The sequence below is a fragment of the Schistocerca americana genome, chromosome X (genome assembly GCF_021461395.2).
Source record: "Schistocerca americana isolate TAMUIC-IGC-003095 chromosome X, iqSchAmer2.1, whole genome shotgun sequence".
In the NCBI taxonomy this organism is placed as follows: domain Eukaryota; kingdom Metazoa; phylum Arthropoda; class Insecta; order Orthoptera; family Acrididae; genus Schistocerca; species Schistocerca americana.
Genome location: NC_060130.1, coordinates 430,025,674 through 430,047,746, shown reverse-complemented (window position 1 = coordinate 430,047,746; position 22,073 = coordinate 430,025,674). Strand labels below are relative to the sequence as shown.

The 22,073-nt window shown below is 43.6% G+C and overlaps 1 protein-coding gene across 1 annotated transcript in view; it reads left to right on the top strand.

The window, feature by feature from the left end:
• Positions 1-1,307: 1,307 nt before the first annotated feature.
• Positions 1,308-22,073, top strand: part of LOC124554700 (patched domain-containing protein 3-like) — a 633,296-nt gene continuing 612,530 nt past the window's right edge. The window contains exon 1 of the mRNA XM_047128324.1: positions 1,308-1,386. Within this exon, the coding sequence (XP_046984280.1) occupies positions 1,316-1,386 (71 nt within the window). The 5' untranslated portion in view covers positions 1,308-1,315. The remainder of the gene's footprint in view (positions 1,387-22,073) is intronic.

Genomic DNA, 22,073 nt, shown 5'->3' with positions numbered 1-22,073 from the left:
ACACATAAATAACGTGGTGATATCATAACAAAGAGACAACTGACATTTACGCTGCAAGATACTGTATGGACCACCTCACACCAGCTAAGACGTCAGCATTAGGTGCTATATGTAGACATAGACTAACATAGACGCGAGGAACAATATTATGCCTATTATTCATCGTCTCAAAGGTACACTTGATAATGGCAAATCGTCGAAACGAGCTCCCGTGTAACTTGTATCACTACGAGTTTGTGAATAAAGAGTGCGCCAAAGAACTTGTATTTATAATAAATCATGCCATTCTTCGACCTCATACAAACTACGGACCCACTGGAAACGAAATTATGGAAAGGTTTAAGTCATCAATTTTCCTGCGTGCTGTTCGAGAGTGGAACCGCAGAGAAATGGTCTGAAAGTGGGGCTATAGACGCCACGTCATCCCAACCACCACCTCTTACCGACACACCCACATTACCACAGATTTCACTACCTTAATAATAGAAATAAAATGCATAATATGTTGTATGTGATCATAATAAGTTGTTTACCTCAGATATTAGTACTACGGTTTTACATATGGGCGTCATAATCCTCACGAGCCGGCCGGAGTGGCCGTGCGGTTCTAGGCGCTACAGTCTGGAACCGAGCGACCGCTATGGTCGCAGGTTCGAATCCTGCCTCGGGCATGGATGTCTGTGATGTCCTTAGGTTAGTTAGGTTTAATTAGTTCTAAGTTCTAGGCGGCTGATAACCTCAGAAGTTAAGTCGCATAGTAAAAAAAAAAAAAAAAAAATCCCCACGATTTCAAACCCCAATCCCACTCCCTCAACCCACCGCACCTCCCTCGGGTCCACGCCTGGATATAGATGCAGAGGTCGCCAAGTGCTGTGAATGTCTGTACGGAGGGCAAGGAAGGTGCCCTCTGTGGATTCCAGGAAACAAAACGGGAACTTATCTACCACGCGAGATTAGCTTTGAGCCGGGAGTCACGTCTCAAAGAGCTTTTGACTGACGTTGCTACCGCTGGAGCCCTGTAAAGTAGTGGGAAGGGCGCGCCTCCGCAGCGAGAGCCGTGCGGGTGTGGGCGGCTGGCTTCTGCGTCTGGCAGCAACGGTGGCGGCGCCTGGCGGCCGAGGCGCGCAGCTGGGACAAAGCGGCGGCTCCCGGCCGGCATTGCGAAGCCGGCAGCGCGACGTATCGCTTCGCTGACATGGAGGCCGGACGCGCGCCGCTGGCAGAGCCGGAGGACGACGGCGACCTGTCGGAGGCTCAGCTGCCCGCCACGCTGGCCGCCGCGACGCCGCCGCCTCCGACGCCGCCGCCGCCCTCCATGTCGCGAGCCTTCCAGCAGCGCACCGACTCCGTGCGGCTGCTCGACCGCTTCGAGGGCTTCTTCTACAGGTAGATTTCGGCTTATACCTTAGCAGTGACTTTTCTGCTTTTTTGTGTTACGCTCTTTCCATTTGTTCCTACGCTCGACTGTTCCTTCATCAGAGAAAATATCTTCACTTCTTTCCCGATACTTTCACTTATACCCTCTTCACCTCTCTGACAGCTGTAGCCAGCAGCAGCTTTCAAAAATTTTATATCTGCATCTCTCTTTTAGTCAATGTCTAACAATCGTAACCGTACGACAACGTCGGTTTTGTGATATAGGATCGTAATATAGCAGCCGTGGTTTTTACTGCGAGTAGTGATTGAAGACCGTGTCAAATTTGTATAAGAATTACGTCTGTCTCGACGAATTTCGCAGGTGAAATCTCGAATCGTCAGCCGAATAACAGAGTCGCCTTGAAGCAACCCCTGAAAATGTAAAGTAGTAAATGTTGTGTCAAGACGACTCTGGTAACTTAAGAATGTCATTTATATTCGAAACTGTACTAAATGCTGCCACTGAAAATTATTTTGAGCAATTATTCAGGAGCCCACTCGAAGTATAAATGGTTGCGAAAGCATATTGATCTTTTAGCAACAAATAATCCTGAGAAAATGGTGAGCATCATGCCGGAAAAGGGGATTAGTGACCACAAAGGCGTTCTAGCAAGACTGAATACTGTAACGTGCAAAACCACCAAAAATAAACGCAAAATGTATGTATTTAAAAAAGCGATAAAAATTCGCTCGACGCCTTCCTAAGAGTTTCTATTCCTTCCGAACTAGCTGTAAGCGTAGACCTGTTGTGGCTCAAATTCAAAGAAACAGTGTCGGCAGCAATTGAGATATTTACACCAAAAACATTAATAAGAGACGGAACTGACCCCCATGGTACATATAACAGGTCTGAACACTGTCGTAGGAGAAAAAAAAATGCGGTATTTAAATCCCCAAGTTGGCGAAGTTTCACAGAAGCTCGAAATTTAGCGCTCATTTCAATGTGAACTGCTTCTAATAGATTCCACAACGAAACTCTGTCTCGAAATATGGCAGAAAATCCGAAGAGATTCTGGTCGTATGTGAAGTAAACCAGCGGCAAGACATAATCAACACCTTCATTGCACGACAACGATGCTAATTTTATGGTGACAGTGCCACTACAGCGGAGTTACTAAATACGATTTTCCGAAATTCTTTCACCAGAGAATCCAAAATAAGTATTCCAGAATTCGAATCAAGATCTGCTGCCAACATGAGTAACTTAGAAGCAGATATCCTCGGTATAGCGAAGCAATTTAAATCACTTAATAAAAGCAAGTAATCGGTCCAGATCATATACCAATTAGATTCCATTCTGAGTATGCTGATACAACAGCCTCATCCTTGGAAAGCACGTACAACCGCTCACTGGATGAAAGATTCGCATCTGAAGACTGGAAAGCTGCACAGGTCACACTAATACTCAAGAAAGGAAATAGGAGATATCACTGACACATATCACTGAGGTCGATTTCCAGCAGAATTTTGGAACATGTACTGTGTTCGAAGATCATCAATTACCTTCAACGTAGCTCGGATTCAGAAAATATCGTTCTTGTGCAACACAACTAGCTCATTTTATTCTCATAAAATAATGAGTGCTATCGACAGGAGATCTCAAATTGATCCCATATTTCTAAATTTGCAGAATACCATTCCTCATAAGCGGCTGTTCTTTATGTACTGGTTTTCGGCACGTGCCTATACAGCCGTCTCAGCAGTGAAAAGACGACACGCCAGTGTGTTTCGAAGATTCAGAATATTCATTAGGGTCAAGCCGTATCCTGGTACGAAGTTACATAGGCTTAGACTTATCCTGTGACGCCATGCAGATGATTCTAGTGACAGTTATGACGATCGATACGAAGACAAGCACAGTACGACACCCAGTCCTGGAGCGGAGAAAATGTCTGACACGGCCGGACCACAAGTGGCTCCCAATCAAACGTCATGCCTAGGGCGTACCGTGTCAGTTGTGCGACCTCATTGTGATGTCATGCCAGAAAGGCCATAGTTCGTAGTAACTAACAAAAAGCCGTCGAGTAACATATTAGTAATACATGACGTTCCCCAAGAAAGGGTTACAGCACCCCTAGTATTCTTCTTCTTATTATTATTACAGGATTAATCAATACAAAGATTAATTAGTAACAACATCTTGTTGTATTCCTGTTATCCGCCGCCAAGCCTCTTTATCCGGCGCATCTTCCTTGTCCATTCTCATCATATGTCCGTATCATTTTAATGATTTTCTTTCAATTCTATCTATCACTGTATCATTTGACTTCATTCTAACTCTTACTCCCTCATTAGTTTTTCTTTCGATTCATGATATTCTCGCACTCCTACCCAAATAAACCATTTTCACAGCTGTTAGTCTTCTTTTGAGATCCGCATTTTAGATCCATTGTTCTGATCCATAGCATAGCACTGATTCAACTATTATCCTACCACCTCTTTTCTTATTACTGTTGGAAATATTCTCACCCCCCAAAAAGAATTCATACACCCTAACACTTTTCTGCTTTGCTTTATTCTATATTTTACTCCTGTATGGCCCAATCCATTTTTATCAATATGTGCCGCGAGATATTTAAATTTCTCTACCTGTCTCATAACTGCTTTGTCATTGATGTGTACTTCAAATTTAGCATCACTATTCACCACCAGATACTCTGTTTTTGTTAAACTCATTTGTAATCCGCATTTGTTGTATTACTGATGTAAACGTCGTATCATGTACTCAAGGTCATAATCATCTTGTGCTATAATAGCTTGATCGTCAGCAAAACTTAATGAAAATATCTGTACATCGTTGACAGTGATTCTGGTATTCTTAATCAATATAACTGATTTAGGAGACAATCTGAGCAGCCATTTTGGACTATTTGCAGATGATGCTGACACCTAATGCACAGTGAAGTCACAAGAAGATCGAAACGATTTAAGGAATGATTGAGACGAGATATCTGTATGGTACGAAAAGTAGCAAATGACCCTAAATAATGAAAGGTGCGAGGTCATGCTAGCAACTACCCAAAAGGAATCCGCGAAATTTCGGTTACACGATAAATCACACAAATCTAAAGGCTGTCAATTCAACTAAATATATAGGGATAAGAATTACGAAAACTGAAACTAACGATCACATAGATAATGATGTGGGGAAGGTGAACGAATGAACGTGCGGTTCTAGGCGCTTCAGTCCGGAACTGCGCTGCTGCTACTGTCGCAGGTTCGAATCCTGCCTTGGGCATGGGTGTTTCTGATGTCCTTAGGTTAGTTTGGTTGAAGTTGTTATAAGTCTATGGGACTGATGACCTCAGATGTTAAGTCCCATAGTGCTTAGAGCCATTTTTATAGGGTTTTTACCAAATAGGACTGACGGAGGACATTGTAAAAATTTCAAAGGAGGGCTGCTCGTTTTGTATTATCGTGAAATCGGGGGGAGAGTGTCATGGATACGATGCGCGAGTTGGGGTGGCAATCATAAAAGCAAAGGCGTTTTCTGTTGGCGAGATCTTTTCACGAAATTTCAGTCACCAGCTTTTTCCTCCGCACGCGAAAATATTTTGTTGATGCGCACCTACGTTGGCAGAAATGGTCATCGTAATAAAATAAGAGAAATCAGAGCTCGCACGGAAAGATTTAAGCGTTCGTTTTTCCTGCGCGATGTTCGAGAATGGAACAGTAGAGAAATAGTGTGAAAGTGGTTCGATGATCCCACTGCCAGGCACTTAACTGTGAATTGCAGAGTAGCCATGAAGATGTAGACCTGCTTTTGCATCTACATCTATACTGCACAAACCGCCTTATTGTGTGTAGCGCGAATAGTTCTCGTGCCACTAACGTCATTTCTCCACCTTTCCTATTTCATTTGCGAATGGTGTGCGGAAGGTTCGACTGGTCATCAGATTCAGTAATATCTCGAATTTCTCTGATACTAGGGTCATACTCATTTCGCTAGATATATCCGCCAGGAAGCAGTATGTTTCCCGAGTCTTCAAAATTCAAATGGCTCTAAGCACTATGGGACTTAACATCTGAGGTCATCAGTCCCCTAGACTTAGAACTACTTAAACCTAACTAACCTAAGGATGTCATACACATCCTTGCCCGAGGCAGGATTCGAACCTGCGACCGTAGTTCCGGACTGAAACGCCTAGAACCACTCGGTCACAGCAGCCGGCTTTCCCGAGTCTATTCGAATTTTACACTCTCGAAGTGTTAACGTTAAACGTCTTTTGTTTCGTAGTGTGTGCCACTGGCGTCGTAATGATCTCAGTAACGCTGTCGCGCTGACTGGACGTCTTCGCATCTTCTCTGTCTTTTACATTTATCTTACGTCGTAAGGGTCCCTGCTTGACGAGCATATTGCAAAATCGCCCGGCGCTTTTGTAGGATACTTCCATCGCAGTAATTTATGTCGCCTACACTAGACACGAAAGAGTGCACTTTAACCCAAATTTGCAGTATCCGTACGAAATGTCTTTTATTAATGCAAACCATCAGGGAATAAACAGTAAACACTCTGAATAGAAGATAGTTTAACAAAATAAAATCCGTACACTTCATTTCAATAAAATACAAGCTGCGGTTCTTAGTCCACTAATGACAAGATTTTATTACTAATATCACAGTCAGTTTTGTTTTACAATTACACTAGACGTTTCAGTAAAGTATAACTTCATCATCAAGTGGATTCAGTCAATATTAATATACCATAAGCGTTGTTATCTGTACCATTTGTTCATCCTGCGGCACGGTTCATAGTAGTGTAGTCTGCTTCCATCGGCAAACGGATTCGGTTTATGTTAGTATGCCTTACCCGTTATATTCTGTCGACAAGCTGCGGCGCTATCTTTCAGTGTAAATGGATTGATTTTACGAATCAAACATGCACATGACAATCTTCACTTTTCATAACCTGAGATTTAGGCAATTGCTCTGCTATTTAAAACAAGTTACTGTGCATTTAGCAACCACTGTTAATAATACGCATCCATGCATACTGTACATTAATACAGTATTTCGTTTTATGTATTTCAGAAATTTTCCTCTTACATCTTACTATATGTTGATGTTTATATATTTATCTAGCATATGGCATAGTACATCGCACGAATTACTACATTTAAATAGTCTACAATACAACCATTAAGTTTGCATTCAAAACCTACAGATCACAGAAAAAGAATAAAAGAATATATACAAAAATACATAGAACCACGAAGTATACGGGAACACAACTAAGACCGAATAACCAAATTGCTGATAAATTTTACCGCCTTTCCGGAAGCAAGCAGAAATTCGGAACGGTCATCAGTAAAGGCTGTCAGGGGGCAGTCTTAAACTATATGTTGTATGATTTGCCTAGCAGCTCCACAATCGCGCATTGGAGAAGTTATTTTTTCCCACATACACAACCATTCAGCAGATCTTCCACAGCTCGTCGTATTCTATTTTAGGTAGACCAAATTTTGGGAGGCTTGTCGAGTCAGGGTGGAGTAGCGGTGAGGCAAGACATATTATGATATTATGAAAAGCGGAGGACTATTTGCTCCATTCGTCTTTCCAGCGAACAGCTAGGCTGAGTCTATTTCCTTCCACAATTATTACACTCTTTGAAGAACATTTCAGTAACATTTGCAACACCTTTTGAGGTCCATCCACAATTACTAGAGAGATCCACATCTATACTCGGAAACTAACGCTGCCCTCAATCCGAAGGTGGGTTTGAACATCATAGCGGTTTGCTGCACGTGGTACGCATTTGTCTTCCTCCGACCACTAGACTTCCCTATTCAGCCATAGGAGGACCTACAGCTCAACGTGCGCTCCTAACCAAGGTGCAATGCCGCTTTTCAAATCTATAAATCATTGCAAGAGATGAACAGAGCAATGAGTAACACAAAAAGAATTCTAGGGTTGACCGAGTATTGAACCCTGAATCTTTGAAGTCTGACCTTTACTCACCGAGCCACAAATAAAGTGGTAACTTTTATCGCTGCCGAAGTAGCCACTAAAACTATCTTTTAGATCATTAATATGTAACATTAAAGCAAATATTCACTCTGTTAGTCTTACATTGGATACACCTGAAATTATTTAGGTGTCTGTCAGACTTGCAGCAAATAGTATATTCGGCCACATGCCGAATACCGAATATTCTACGGGCTTTCTGACAGAATAACTGAATATTAGGCAAAAGTATTCGGCCGACACGTGGCGGGAAATCTTCTATCGACGTGTTTGTTTCTCGCTCGTTTCTTCCAATGTACTTACCTCCCTCCCACACCGCGCCGTCCAACCCGCTCGGTTGTTACCGATCTGCGTGTTTAGTCCGCAGAATACATAAAGTTATTTTCTTTGATACCTAGTGTTTTGTTAAATTTTATAATACGGATGTTCATTATGTACCTATGACTACTTTAATGATTACAAGAAAAGTACATTATTATAAAATAAATCGGTATTTTCATTGTACCAATTGTCTGACTACAACAAAACATCTTACTTAAGTATTCGTTATTCACCCAAATAGTACCTAGATATTCGATATTCGGCCGAATAGAATAGAAGTATCCGAATAGCCGAATAACAGCCGAATATTTGTTGCAAGTCTGAGGATGACTCTTCATACAGGGTACGTGTTACGTTCGATCTGCGAAAAAGTTATCAAACAAGCTACAAATGTATCTACAGTCCCTGCACGAATACACTATCGTTAATAGGCATCAGTGCATAGTTGAATCCAGTAACACCAGCTGCACCTGGGTGCCTCCTTAATGCTCTATGTGATCAAAAGTATCCGGACACCTGGCTGAAAATGACCTACAAGTTTGTGGCGCACTCCATCGGTAGTGCTAGAATTCAACATGGTGTTGGTCCACCCTTAGCCTTGATGACAGCTTCCACTTTCGCAAGCATAAGTTCAATCAGATGCTGGAAGGTTTCTTGGGGAATGGCAGCCCATTCTTTACGGAGTGTTGCAATGAGGAGAGGTATCGATGTCGATCGGTGAGGCCTGGCACGACGTCGGCGTTCCAAAACATCCCACAGGTGTTCTGTAGGATTCAGGTCAGGACTCTGTGCAGGCCAGTCCATTACAGGGATGTTATTGTCGTGTAACCAATCCGCCACAGACCGTGCATTATGAAGAGGTGCTCGACCGTGTTGAAAGAAGCAATCGCCATCCCCGACTTGCTCTTCAGCAGTGGGAAGCAAGAAGGTGCTTAAAACATCAATGTAGGCCTGTGCTGTGATAGTGCCACGCAGAACGACAAGGGGCGCAAGTTTCCTCCATGAAAAACACGACCACACCATAACACCCCCGCCTCCGAAATTTACTATTGGCACTACACACGTTGGGAGATGACGTTCATCGGGCTTCCGCCATACCCACACCCTGCCATCGGATCGCCACATAGTGTACCGTGATTCGTCACTCCACACAACGTTTTTCCACTGTTCAATCGTCCAATTTTTACTGTCCTTACACCAAGCGAGGCGTCGTTTGGCATTTACCGGCGTGATGTGTGGCTTATGAGCAGCCGCTCGACCATAAAATCTAAGTTTTCTCACCTCCCCCCTTTCTGTCATAGTACTTGCAATGGATCCTGATGCAGTTTGGAATTTCTGTATGATGGTCTGGACAGATGTCTGCCTATTACACTTTAAGACCATCTTCAACCGTCGGTGGTCTCTGTCAGTCAACAGACGCCGTCGGCCTGTACGCTTCTTTGCTGTACGTGCCCCTTCACATTTCCACTTCACTAACACGTTTGAAACAGTGGACCTAGGGATGTTTAGGAGTGTGGAAATCTCGCGTACGGACGTATGACAGAAGCGACACCCAATCACCTGGCCACGTTCGAAGTCCGTGAGTTCCGCGGAGCGCCCCATTCTGCTCTCTCACGATGTCTAATAACTACTGAGGTCGCTGATATGGAGTACCCGGCAGTAGGTGGCAGCACAATGCACCTAATATGAAAAACGTATGTTTTTGGGAGTTGTCTGGATACTTTAGATCACATACTGTATGTCTCATGTGAAGTGCATGAGCTGAGCATCTAATGTTCGCGCGTTTTGGAAAACAGTGCTACTTTCTGTGGTATATTATAATCAAGGAGGGCAGCACAGTAAGAATTAAGACTCTTCGTAGCATACTGCGGCAGAGACTTATTTTTGGGAGAGTGTTAGTCTTCCTCTCGACCGTTTTCGTCAGGTCGCACTGATTGTGAATCTGCGATATGCTGTATCAGATAGCAAACACTGAATCTTATGTACATAACCCCGCTCTTCCAACACAACCGTAGCATTGCCCTTGTCCGTGGGTAAGATAACAATATCAGGACCCACCCTGAGAGAAATCAAAGCAGATCTCTCTCTACAGTTTTTGCTCACCTCCCCCCACCCCTCCCTCACACACACACATTTACCTTCATTACCAAACTGAGGATTTCTTGCCGGCCGGTGTGGCCGAGCGGTTCTAGGCGCTTCTGTCTGGAACCGCGCCACCGCTACGGTCACAGGTTCGAATCCTGCCTCGGGCATGGATGTGTGTAACGTCCTTAGGTTAGTTAGGTTTAAGTAGTTCTAAGTTCTAGGGGACTGATGACCTAACATGTTTAGTCCCGTAGGGCTCGGAGCCATTAGATCACTCACTTACTGTAATATTACTCTTAGGTGACAGTGCCCTCGTCAATAGACAGCATGCTTCGCTCCTGGCCTCCACAGTAGCGCCGGATGCAGTTTAAAAACAGCCTGTTCGACTGAACTCATAAAATCAACAACTGGCAAATGTCTGGGCTTTGGTACAAAGTTCAAACCTTTCCTTGGCACTAGGGCGTGCTGAAAAGTAATCCGAATTTTTTATGTGAAAACTCTTAAAACTTTTAAAATAAAGGAAACGTTATTAACGTTCTACATCTTTATTCTTCATGTCTACGTATTTCATCCCTCTGCCTTTAGAAGCCTCCGAATTTTATCTTGTATGATGGCGGTGTGTGACGTAACCACGTCGGTGCGTGAAGAACAGCGTGAGGTAATCGAGTTTCGATTTCGTTCACAAATGGAGCACCCTCTCCTTCAGCATGACAATACCAGACCATACAGGAGCTCTGCGACATCTGCAATAACCCGATGCCTTGGGTTCACTGTTATCAATCATCCTCCATACAGTCCCGACTTGGCCCCATCCGATTTTCATCTGGTTCCAAAACTTAAAGAACAATTTCGCGGACTTCACTTTGATAGTGACGAAGCGGTGCAAGCAGAGGTGGGGTTGTGGTCCGCAAAAAAGTAAAACGTTGTACAGCGACGGTGTCAACAAATTGATCTCTCGTTCGGAGAAATGTGTTCGTCACCAGGGTGACTATGTTAGACGTGAAAAATAAAGGTGAAAAATGTTAATAAAGTTTGTTTTATTTAAAAACCTTTAAGATTTTTCACATAAAAAATTCCGTGGTAGCCTATTAATTTTCAGCGCGCCCTCATATTTCTTGGTGACACTGATCACAGAACCTCGAGATGTAGTATCCCACTAAGAGCCAAATTGTACCTCTCGTTGTTCGCTACAGTATTCGGTTTCATCATCACTGTTCGCCAGCCCAGTTCGATATTAACGTAAGCACCTGATCAACAGATACCCACGTCGCCGAATTGGAAAGGGAAGTCCTGTTCCATGGTTAGTGCGATAGCTACGTCTTGCTCTTACAGACTCTTTCGTTTGTGGTTACACGAACCTAGTGGCGTATGAAACTGAATAGGAACTTGATGGTATGCTCCTGTCTGCTTGTCTCATTATGCAACAGGCAACAGGGATATTCGAAAAAGTGCGATAAAATTTTAAGCTTCTTTTTAATGCGTGATTTTAGAGTGGCGGTAGTCACTTTGAACAGATGCTCCGAGTTTAACTTGTTTCTGTAATGTGATATATAACTATAAAGACGAGACTGGACAGTCGCGCTCGGTAGCACACCGCTTCCGGGATTCAGGGAGGCGCGCTGATCCCGGATCCAATCCGCCTGGCGGGTTGACGACGAGGGCCAGTGTGTTGGTCAGCCTGGATATGGTTTTTAGGCAGTTTTACACATCTGACTAGGTGAATGCCGGAGTGGTACGCACATCCTGCCTTAGTTAGACGATTCACAAACATTTCGAAAACATTCTCACCTCACACTTTCACTTGCAATAAAAGATGGGGTACACAAATGGCGCCACAGGGGACCAGGAGCGGGGGGGGGGGGGGGGGGGCAGAAAGGACAGGAAAAGAAGACGATATATAATCATAAAGTACTATGTATTCCATACTCTTTTCTTACCATTAGTTCCTTATCTCAAAATACTTAGCTTAAAGTCCTCTACCATCTCTATATTTTGACCCTAAGAGCTTAGGACGCCCTGTATTACCTACCTTCAGTAATTCGGTTCCACTATATTCAACATCACAAGCATTTTATTTCTTATAGATCTGTAAGAAGCTTCTTTCTGTCCTACAAATATCTTAAGAATATCCACGTTGTTACGATTCCTGTGACACCATGGAAAGTGTAATCAGAGTAATTTTACCGTTTTGAATATTAAATTATAGAATTATTCATTTTACGGACAAACACATAAGCTTATTACACGAATTAGACTATCCTCCGCGGCCGGATACGTACGAACTTCCAAATACGAGTCAGCGGTGGATTTTGCTCCTTTTGTCTTTATCTCAAGGGCCTATCGGCGGCTTCTAGACTGTGCTTTGCGTGGTTGTCTCTCAGAACTGATGACTGGACGCATTTCCTGGCTCGCAGACACAAATTTCTCATTTAGCGTCGCGCAACGAGCTCCCTGCCGGCTGATTATCACAGCGATTCGTAAGGTTGCCAGTCCGTAATATAGGACAGAGCACACGCTTACTGATTTTTGTGCACTGCTGACTACGCGCAACTCTGCCCTCTAGGACACAGGAAAGAAAATTAACGAACTATGCCTGGGAATGGCAGCATTAATGCTCTAGACAGTGCGGTTGCAGAAATATTTCGAACCTGTATTTTTCCCTACACAGCTGTGACATATCAGGTGCCTACAAGTAAAGTGCAGCTGCTCACAGAGGTCCAGTGTGGGCTGTAATTATTGTATAGCAGCGAAACGTTGTAGATGTGCTCTTGCGTTACTGCGGAAGCGATTTACGCTTGAAAAAAGTCAGTTCCAATTTTGGTTACCAGGTGCAAATTTGGCCCTGTATGGCATCTCGTCCACGTCTCCAGTGCTCATATTGAACAAAGCTGTGTTAAGTGGCGGTTAATAATGAAATCAACATTATACGAGGGCGGTTCAGAAAGTAACCTCCGATTGGTCACAGTGCGGGTTGTGGGGGGAGTAGCGACGCCATCTGTGCGTTCACGCACTCAACAGGTCAGCCGGCATCAAGCCGTGGTCGAGTGAACGTCGTACCTGCGCTAGTTTAGTTTTTGTGGCAGTTTGAAATGTGTGCCGCAATAGAAAACCCCGCCAAATGTGAAGTGCGTGCTGTCATAAGGTTTTTTACAGCCAAAGGATATTCTGCAGCAGCTATTCATCGTGAGCTTTGTGCCGTGTACGGACCAAGAGTTATGAGTGAAGGAGTTGTCCGTGAATGGGTACGTTTATTTAAAAGTGGACGAGAAAACGTTCATGATGAAGAGAGGAGTGGTAGACCATCATTGGTGACTGACGAACTCGTTCAGGCAGTTGATGCAAAAGTTCGTGAAAATCGACGTTTCTCAATGTTGGAGTTGTCTACTGGTTTTCCACAGATTTCTAAGACTCTCTTGTACGAGATAGTGACAGCAAGATTGGGTTACCGTAAGTTCTGTGCACGATGGGTGCCCAAAATTCTTACCGACCACCACAAAACTCAAAGAATGGCCTCTGCATTAGACTTTCTGTCACGTTATGAGGACGAAGGAGAACCATTGTTAAACAGAATCGTGACCGGTGACGAAACCTGGATTAAGTACGTGACCCCTGAGACAAAAGAACAATCAAAGATGTGGGCACATTCAAATTCGCCTACCAAACCAAGAAAAGCCTCGCAAGATTTTTCTGGCAGAAAACTGATGGCAACGGTGTTTTGGGATGCCAAAGGGGTGTTGTTGGTTGAATTCATGGAACGTGGTACGACCATTAATCAAGACGTGTACTGTGAAACAATAAAAAAGTTACGACGGGCTATACAGAACAAACGCCGTGGTATGCTGACTTCCGGTATCGTTTTTTTGCACGACAACGCCCGTCCTCACTCTGCTCGCAGAACAACGGCCCTTCTTGAGTCCTTCAAGTGGGACGTTATCAACCATCCACCTTACAGCCCAGACCTGGCGCCAAGTGATTATCACCTCTTCATGCATTTGAAGAAATGGCTCGGGTCACAGCGGTTTGATGACGACGAAGAGCTCAAAGATGCGGTCACAGGCTGGCTCCAGGCACAAGCGGGTGATTTTTATGCAGAAGGAATTTCAAAGCTTGTGAAGAGATACGATAAGTGCCTCAATCGCTATGGAGATTATGTAGAAAAATAGTGCAAAGATGTAGTTGTAAGATGTATATATTAAAATATTTTTATTTAACTTGGTGTATTTTTTTAAATCAACCGGAGGTTACTTTCTGAATGGCCCTCGTACTTTTCTCACGAGTTTGACCTTTTCTACTTGTTTCTTGCATTCACAGCGCCAGGCTTGTATCTGGTGGCCAAAACTGGAACTAATATAACCATCACGTAGTAGTCGACCCTCAGCAGGAACATTCCACCACAAAAAAAATGTTAAAATGTGTGTGGGACTTAACTGCTAAGGTCATCAGTCCCTAAGATTACACACTACTTAACCTAAATTATCCTAAGGACATTCACACACACCCATGCCCGAGGGAGGAATCGAACCTCCGCCGGGACCAGCCGATTCCACCACAATAAGCTGCGAGTTCAGAGGGTCATAGTCAGCAAGATGAAGATAGTCGTGTGAAAGGAAGGAAGGATGATTAGTGTTTAGCTGGTCGTCGACGTCGGATGATTAGAGACGGAACAGTAGCTCAGCTCGTGCAAGGAAGTAGCTGATTGACGAAATCGTGGAGGCATTGACCAAAACAGATTTAAGGAAACTATGGAAAACGCTCAGTCTTCTTGACTGAATGGCCAACTGGTGTCTGCTATTGAAATGCAACTTGAGACCCGCCAACACCGTTTCACCTCACTCTGTATGCACATGTACAGTGAAACTTTTATGCATTATGGGTATGGGACACTGCGACAAGGTTTCCAGAAATAACTGCTACCAGTCGCCTTTTGTTATTCTTCAATTTTTATTTACCATGGCCGGTTTCAAATCGCCTAGCGATTCATCACCAGATGGTACACATTTAATACATGTCTGGACTGTTGTGGGGAGTGGTATAGCTGTGAGAAGATTTAAAGAAACAAGAGTAAGTAGACACTTACTGTGGCGAGAATGATTTTCACCATTAACTCAATTTAAATGCGTTACTTACTGTTATTAGTAGAGCTCGGATTTATTGCACAATAACGTATGAATATATGCATGCATCTATGATCTAAAAATCTGGTAAATATGGTCTAAAAACTTTAAAATATACACAAAAATAAAATTTATTGTTTCAACTATCTCACATTTACTAATCTTTATGAAGTAATTACACTGTAAATTTATTCTTCAAAAATGGCTCTGAGCACTATGGGACTCAACTGCTGAGGTCATTAGTCCCCTAGAACTTAGAACTAATTAAACCTAACTAACCTAAGGACATCACAAACATCCATGCCCGAGGCAGGATTCGAACCTGCGACCGTAGCGGTCTTGCGGTTCCAGACTGCAGCGCCTTTAACCGCACGGCCACTTCGGCCGGCTTTATTCTTCAACTCAGTCATCTACAAAATTAATATTTATTACCGTTTTTTTCTCTCTCTCTTCCTCTCTCTCAATCTATTTTGGCATTAATTGCAATAAGCAATTAAATGCATTCAAAAGATTTCTGCAAGAAAGTATTTCTTTCTGTCACTTAAAATGTTTTTATATGAAGAGGAAGATCTCTCTAATTCACAGGAAGACAGTTCAGTACCGAAAAGAGGCTAAGTCAGTTACAGAATAAGCATTACGTTGTTTTTCAGATTCTCCTTGCAGCACTTTATTCACAACCCGAAGAAACCTTAAACCTGCAGTCCTTCCTTCAATTTTCTCAGTTTTGTTAGAAATACACTTTCCTATTTCTCTTTATATGCACCCAGTTCTTTGTAAACGTTGTGTAATCTGGAAATTTTTGTCGCAGGGCACCCATAACAGTGGTACAAATATAATGTGGGTTTATTTAGTTAAATAAAAACAATAACTAACTCGAAAATTATACTGCTTTTCACAATATTTTGAAAATACAAAAATAAACCTTACGTGTTTTCACAAACTTGGCACAGTACTATATTTCCATGTGTTGTTAGAGTAGGATTTCCGTCAATCCACTGTCGAAACAAATAAGCTTTACTGCTCTTCTCCTTCGGTATTGTAATATTCTGTTTCCTCCTGCTCACACTTCAGAAATAACGAGTAGCAGCACACTAGTAACAGATTTTAAAGTTAACTTGCAGCCACACATTTTAATTCTTGAAAATGTTACCGTCGCGGCAGACGGTTCCGTTTGTAACAATGTAAACAATATTGAGTTTTATGATGTTACATTGAACTTTCAAGATTTGTCGCATCATTGTTGAATGCTATTTCATTTATGTTAAGCTGCTGAGCGGTATATTACTTATAGTATATCAGGAGCTGCTCACTGCTAGCTATATTCTGTTCATTTTTCGGCGCGCTTTTACGGAGTTAGAAACATGATCGATGACATGTCCCTCACAAACAGAGCAATAAAAGACAAATTTGCTTGGATCTTTCTCTTCTCAAAAGTAGCCTGGTGAAATATTTGTGTGTGAAGAATCATTGGTTGGTCGATTTGGGGGAGGGGACCAAACAGCGAGGTCATCGGTTCTATCGGATTAGGTAAGGATGGGGAAGAAAGTCAGCCGTGCCTTTCCAAAGGAATCATCCCGGCATTTACCTGAAGCGATTTAGAGAAATCACGGGAAACCTAAATCAGGAGGGCCAGACGCGTGTTTGAACCGTCATCCTCCGGAATGCGAGTCCAGCGTGCTAACCATTGCGCTACCTCGCTCGATAACAATCATTGCTGAAGACGAAAAATACAGGGCGTTCAATAAAAAAGTGCCGAATACTTTGAGAGATGGTTGTAAGCATAGAAACAAGAAAAATACGTCCAGTAAACATGGGTCCGGAAACGCAGACTTTTCGTCAAATGTATCGGCAGGGTATTACGATGTCTTACAGCACTCTAGATACCATCAGGTGGTCTGCAATCAGTTGTGTGGTTCGAGTCGTGTTGTAGGCTACGTTAGTTTTCGTCGTATTTGTGTGTCTTATTGTACAGTATTACCAACCGTGGGCACGTATCATGGTGTTTTATGTTCTTCCGAACGCGGATTCACTTACGTGTTTACTGTTATTGCGCTGTTTATACGTACAAATGATGTAGCACATTTACATTTTCTCTATTCCACCACTTGTTAGCAATGGAAGCTTACTACTCGACAAGTGAAATGCGAGTATGATACATTGCTATGGTTTAGCAAATGGACGTAGCCTGCGGGCCCGTGCCGTCTGCGGTGAAAAACATCCACAGCGCAGAATGCCCTTCAGCAGACTCTTCAGGCGTCTGAGGGACACAGGTACCCTTGCACCTCAGAAGACTGATAGTGGAAGTAGTCTGAAATGTTGCAAAGGCAAGTCTGTGGTGTAGACCATCCGCCAGTAGCGATGGCAGTGTCACAAGTAGGTAGAATTCCAATCTGTAGTGTATAGTAGCTGAGCAGGATGTGTGATAATCTAAATAGTGCCACGGCATCAAATGCAATCTGTTCAAAACAGTTTTACATAACACAATGTACTGTATAGTTTGTACTTTTTCATCGGCAATTCTTAAATGTTTTATTTATTCCCCTGTACTTAAATTGCGTATCAGAATTTTTCCACGGTTTCCTTTACTACTTGTTGGACGTACAGAATGAATAAGGTGAAGGATAGACCAGTGCTTCCCAACCTTTCTGAGACCGTTACAAGTAGTGCCGAACTTGGAATACTTCAGACTGTGTCTTACCACTACCAATAATTATAATAACAATAATAATAACCCTGAGGACCCTACAGCAGAGTAGAAGCCATTGCGTTGTTATTGCTGTGCAATCGCTTAGCTCATATTGAAACTTCCTGGCAGATTAAAGCTATGTGCCGGACCGAGACTCGAACTCGGAACCTTTGCTTTTCGCGGGCTAGTGCTCTAATGAAGTGCAAGTGCTTGTGAGTACTTGTGAAGTTAATAATAAAACAATTTCAGGCCTATTTTGAGAACCACTTACAACTCTGAGAAGATATTTTCCTGATATATTTAAACATAGTCATAGATGCATGGTAGAAAGCTCAAACGGATGTGTGTAGTGGGTGGAATATGTGAGGAAGATGTTCATATATTCGTTTCACAAGCTGTAACCTCCACCACATTTCTCACCCGTTAAGAGTAGTATTCGAAATTTAATATAATTTCGAATACTACTCTAATACGAATATAACCTTCGACTCTTATAAATGCAGTCTGGTTTCTGTATAAGCTGTGGATAATAGGCATTCCTGTTCAAATACACATTTGAAATGGGATCACAGCGTACTGACGATGGTGACGTATTTTTTTGAACACGAACACAACAACACGTGTCACAAGCACTCACATACTGGGAGTCGTCCTGCCAGAGGGGGAAGCTACACACAGGTGACCACTGTCTTCTGCAGAGACAGCTCAATGAGACTTCCTCCCGTGGGAATGGCTGGAAGGCATTTGGTGCCACCCACCGCAGCTTATTGCCAGCTACTCCTTCTTGTTCAGACACTTAAATTTGTGTAGGTGAATGGCAGACTCCTTGGCTGCTACGGTGAACAAAAGTATCCGGACGCCTGGCTGAAAATGACTTACAAGTTCGTGGCGCCCTCCATCGGTAATGATGGAATTCAATATTGTGCTGGCCTTGATGACAGCTTCCACTCTCGCAGTCATACGTTCAATGAGGTGCTGGAAGGTTTCTTGGGGAATGGCAGCCCATTATTCACGGAGTGCTGCACTGAGGCGAGGTATCGATATCGGTCGGTGAGGCCTGGCACGAAGTCGGTGTTACAAAACATGCCAAAGGTGTTCTATAGGATTCTGGTCAGGACTCTGTGCAGGCCAGTCCATTACAGGGATGTTATTGTCGTGTAACCACTCCGCCAGAGAGTGTGCATTATGAAGAGGTGCTCGATCGGGTTGAAAGATTCAATCGCCATACCTGAATTGCTTTTCAGCAGTGGGAAGCAAGAAAGTGCTTGAAACATCAATGTAGGTCTGTGCTGTGACAGTGCCACGGGAAACAACAAGGGGTGCAAGCCCCCTTCATGAAAAGCACAACTACGCAATTACACCCCTGCCTCCGAATTTTGCTGTTGGCACTACACACGCTGGCAGATGACGTTCACCCGGCATTCGCTATACCCACATCCTGCCATCGGATCGCCACATTGTATACCGTGATTCGTCACTCCACACAATGTTTTTCCATCGTTCAATCGTCCAATGTTTACGCTCCTTGCACCAAGCGAGGCGTCGTTTGACATTTACCGGCGTGATGTGTGGCTTATGAGCAGCCGCTCGACCATGAAATCAAAGTTTTCTCACCTCCCGCCTAACTGTCATAACACTTGCAGAGGATCCTGATGCAGTTTGGAATTCCTGTGTGATGGTCTGGATAGATGTCTGCCTATTACACATTACGACCCTCTCCACCTGTCGGCGGTCTCTGTCAGTCAACAGACGAGGTCGGCCTTTACGCTTTTATGCTGTTCGTGTCCCTTCACGTTTCCACTTCACTATCACATCAGAAACAGTGGACCTAGGGATGTTTAGGAGTGTGAAAATCTCGCGTACTGACGTGTGACACAAGTGACATCCAATCACTTGACCACGTTCGAAGTCCGTGAGTTCCGCTGCCGGCCGAAGTGGCCGAGCGGTTCTAGGCGCTACAGTCTGGAACCGCGCGACCGCTACGGTCGCAGGTTCGAATCCTGCCTCGGGCATGGATGTGTGTGATGTCCTTAGCTGGGTTAGGTTTAAGTAGTTCTAAGTTCTAGGGGACTGATGACCTCAGATGTTAAGTCCCACGGTGCTCAGAACCATTTTTTTCAGTTACGCTCTCTCACGATGTCTAAGGACTACTGAGGTCGCTGATACGGAGCACCTGGCAGTAGGTGGTAGCACAATGCACCTAATATGAAAAACGTATGTTTGTGGGCGTGTCCAGATACTTTTGATTACACAGTGTATATCTGTTTGCGTTTTTCGTTCGATTCCTTCATGTCCAATAACTATCTGTCTCTCATTCTTGCACTGCAGGCTGCTCTATGCTAAAACACATTACGCTATATTAAACTACACTTCGCTATTGTACTTCTTGTCAGAAGTGAAATTTTTGGGTTTTCCCTCCTCGTTTCGTGTATACTGTTAGCTCCTGACGCCCTGGGGAATAACTCAGGATTTACGTGGGTGTCTTGCCATGTCGTCCAACGTTTGGAAATTTGAAGATGGCTGTCAGGATCTCAGGAAATCCTTCCTGGACCTCCATCTCCTCACTGCTCCCGAAACGACGCCATAGTTAGGTATTTTGCCTTGGTGTGACTCGTTATCACTATGTATGGCTCCTTCTAGGCTGTCATTTGGCCATGTAATTTTGGTGTTAGTAGGCTGGTATTTTGTCTGTTTTCAAGTTCAGCTTGTGCCACGTTGTTTTCCCTTCATTAGTTCATCTCCCTCACCACATATTGGTGTGGGTTGGGCTATCAGCGGATATAGTTCGCAGCTCTTCAGCCAAACAATAGTGGAAATTTCAAAACATATTATAAAAGCGTACATGCCGGTAGAAAAATTGAATGTTTCACAGCCGGCCGGTGTGGCCGTGCGGTTCTAAGCGCGTCAGTTTGGAACCGCGTGACCGCTACGGTCGCAGGTTCGAATCCTGCCTCGGGCATGGATGTGTGTGATGTCCTTAGGTTAGTTAGGTTTAAGTAGTTCTAAGTTCTAGGGGACTGATGACCTCAGTAGTTAAGTCCCATAGTGCTCAGAGCCATTTGAACCATTTTTTTTGAATGTTTCACACAATAAAAATGCAGTTGCATAAGTTAAAAGATAAAAGGCTGATTTGTTGATTGATTATAATATACGCACAGCTGGATGGAAAATGAATGTTTCCCACAATATATTTTACACCAAAAAAAGTAGATGGTCAGTTGCATAAGGTAAACGATAAAAGGCTGATTTGTTGATTGATTAAAATGTATACGCATATGAATGGAAAATGAATGTTGCACTGTGCGTTTTACAGAATAAAGTGACAAATTATCAGTTGCAGAAGATAAAAGACAGAAGGCCAATGTGTTGACTGATCAAAATAGATTCATAGATGAGTGAAGTGATGAATGGATGTAGACTGCCAGGGTTAGGGGTATCATGGGATTGTAGCACTTGGGGTAGTGCGTAGGAGAAGTTGCTGTGGGCAGATGTGCGGGGGAGAGGTTTGAGAGAGTGAAGAGAGATGCAGTTCTGAACCAAGACTTACGGAATGGATGGAGGGGAGCGGAGAGGAAGAGAGAGCCCTGAAAAGGGGAAGAGGGGTGGGTTTTCCTAGATCTCATAAGACGGATACTCGTACATATCAGAGCAGATTTCATGGTCGGGTAAGGAAAGACGATTAGAGTTTCGTGGGCAGAGGACATGTGAATGTGGAGATGTAGTGTTGGGGGTATGTGCTGGTAGAGGCGCAGCAGAGCGCCAGGATAAGTAAGCAGGGAGGAAATTAGCTGGTGGATAGTATCGAATTTACAGGTAATGTAGTATACTCAGAGGATTTGGATGGGGCAGGGTAAGCTGATCCAAAAGGCCAGGCGCAGTGCGTAGTCTTTGAGGATCTGTAGGGCGTGACAAAAGGAACAGAAGCGAAAGTTCACGCCACGTTTGCACAATAGAGAATGGTTCAGATCAGGGATTTATAGGTGTGGACCATCGTGGAAGGGTGCAATCCCCATGTTCAGCCAGTTAGTAGTTTTAGTACACTCTTCAACAAAAAAAAGGAGAAAGTCACAGCATGAAGGAATTATTCGGATTAAACGGAATTCGGTAGATGTGATGTACATGTACAGACAAACGGATGAGTACAATTTCAGAAAAAATTCGACGATTTGTTCAAGTGAAAGAGCCTCACAAATTGAGCGAGTCAATAAAGCATTGGTCCTTCTCTGGCCCTTATGCAAGCAGTTGTTTGGTTTGGTATTGATTGACAGAGTTGTTCGATGTCCTCCTGTGAGATATCTTGCCAAATTCTGTCCAACAGGCCAGTTAGATGGTCAAAATCCCGAGGTGGTTGGAGGGCCCTACCTATAATTATCTAAATAGTCTCAGTTGTGGAGAGATCCGGCGATGCTGATGGCCAAGGAAGGCTTTGGCAAGCAAGAAGCTAATCAGTACAAACTCTTGACATGTGGGGGCGGGCATTATCTTGC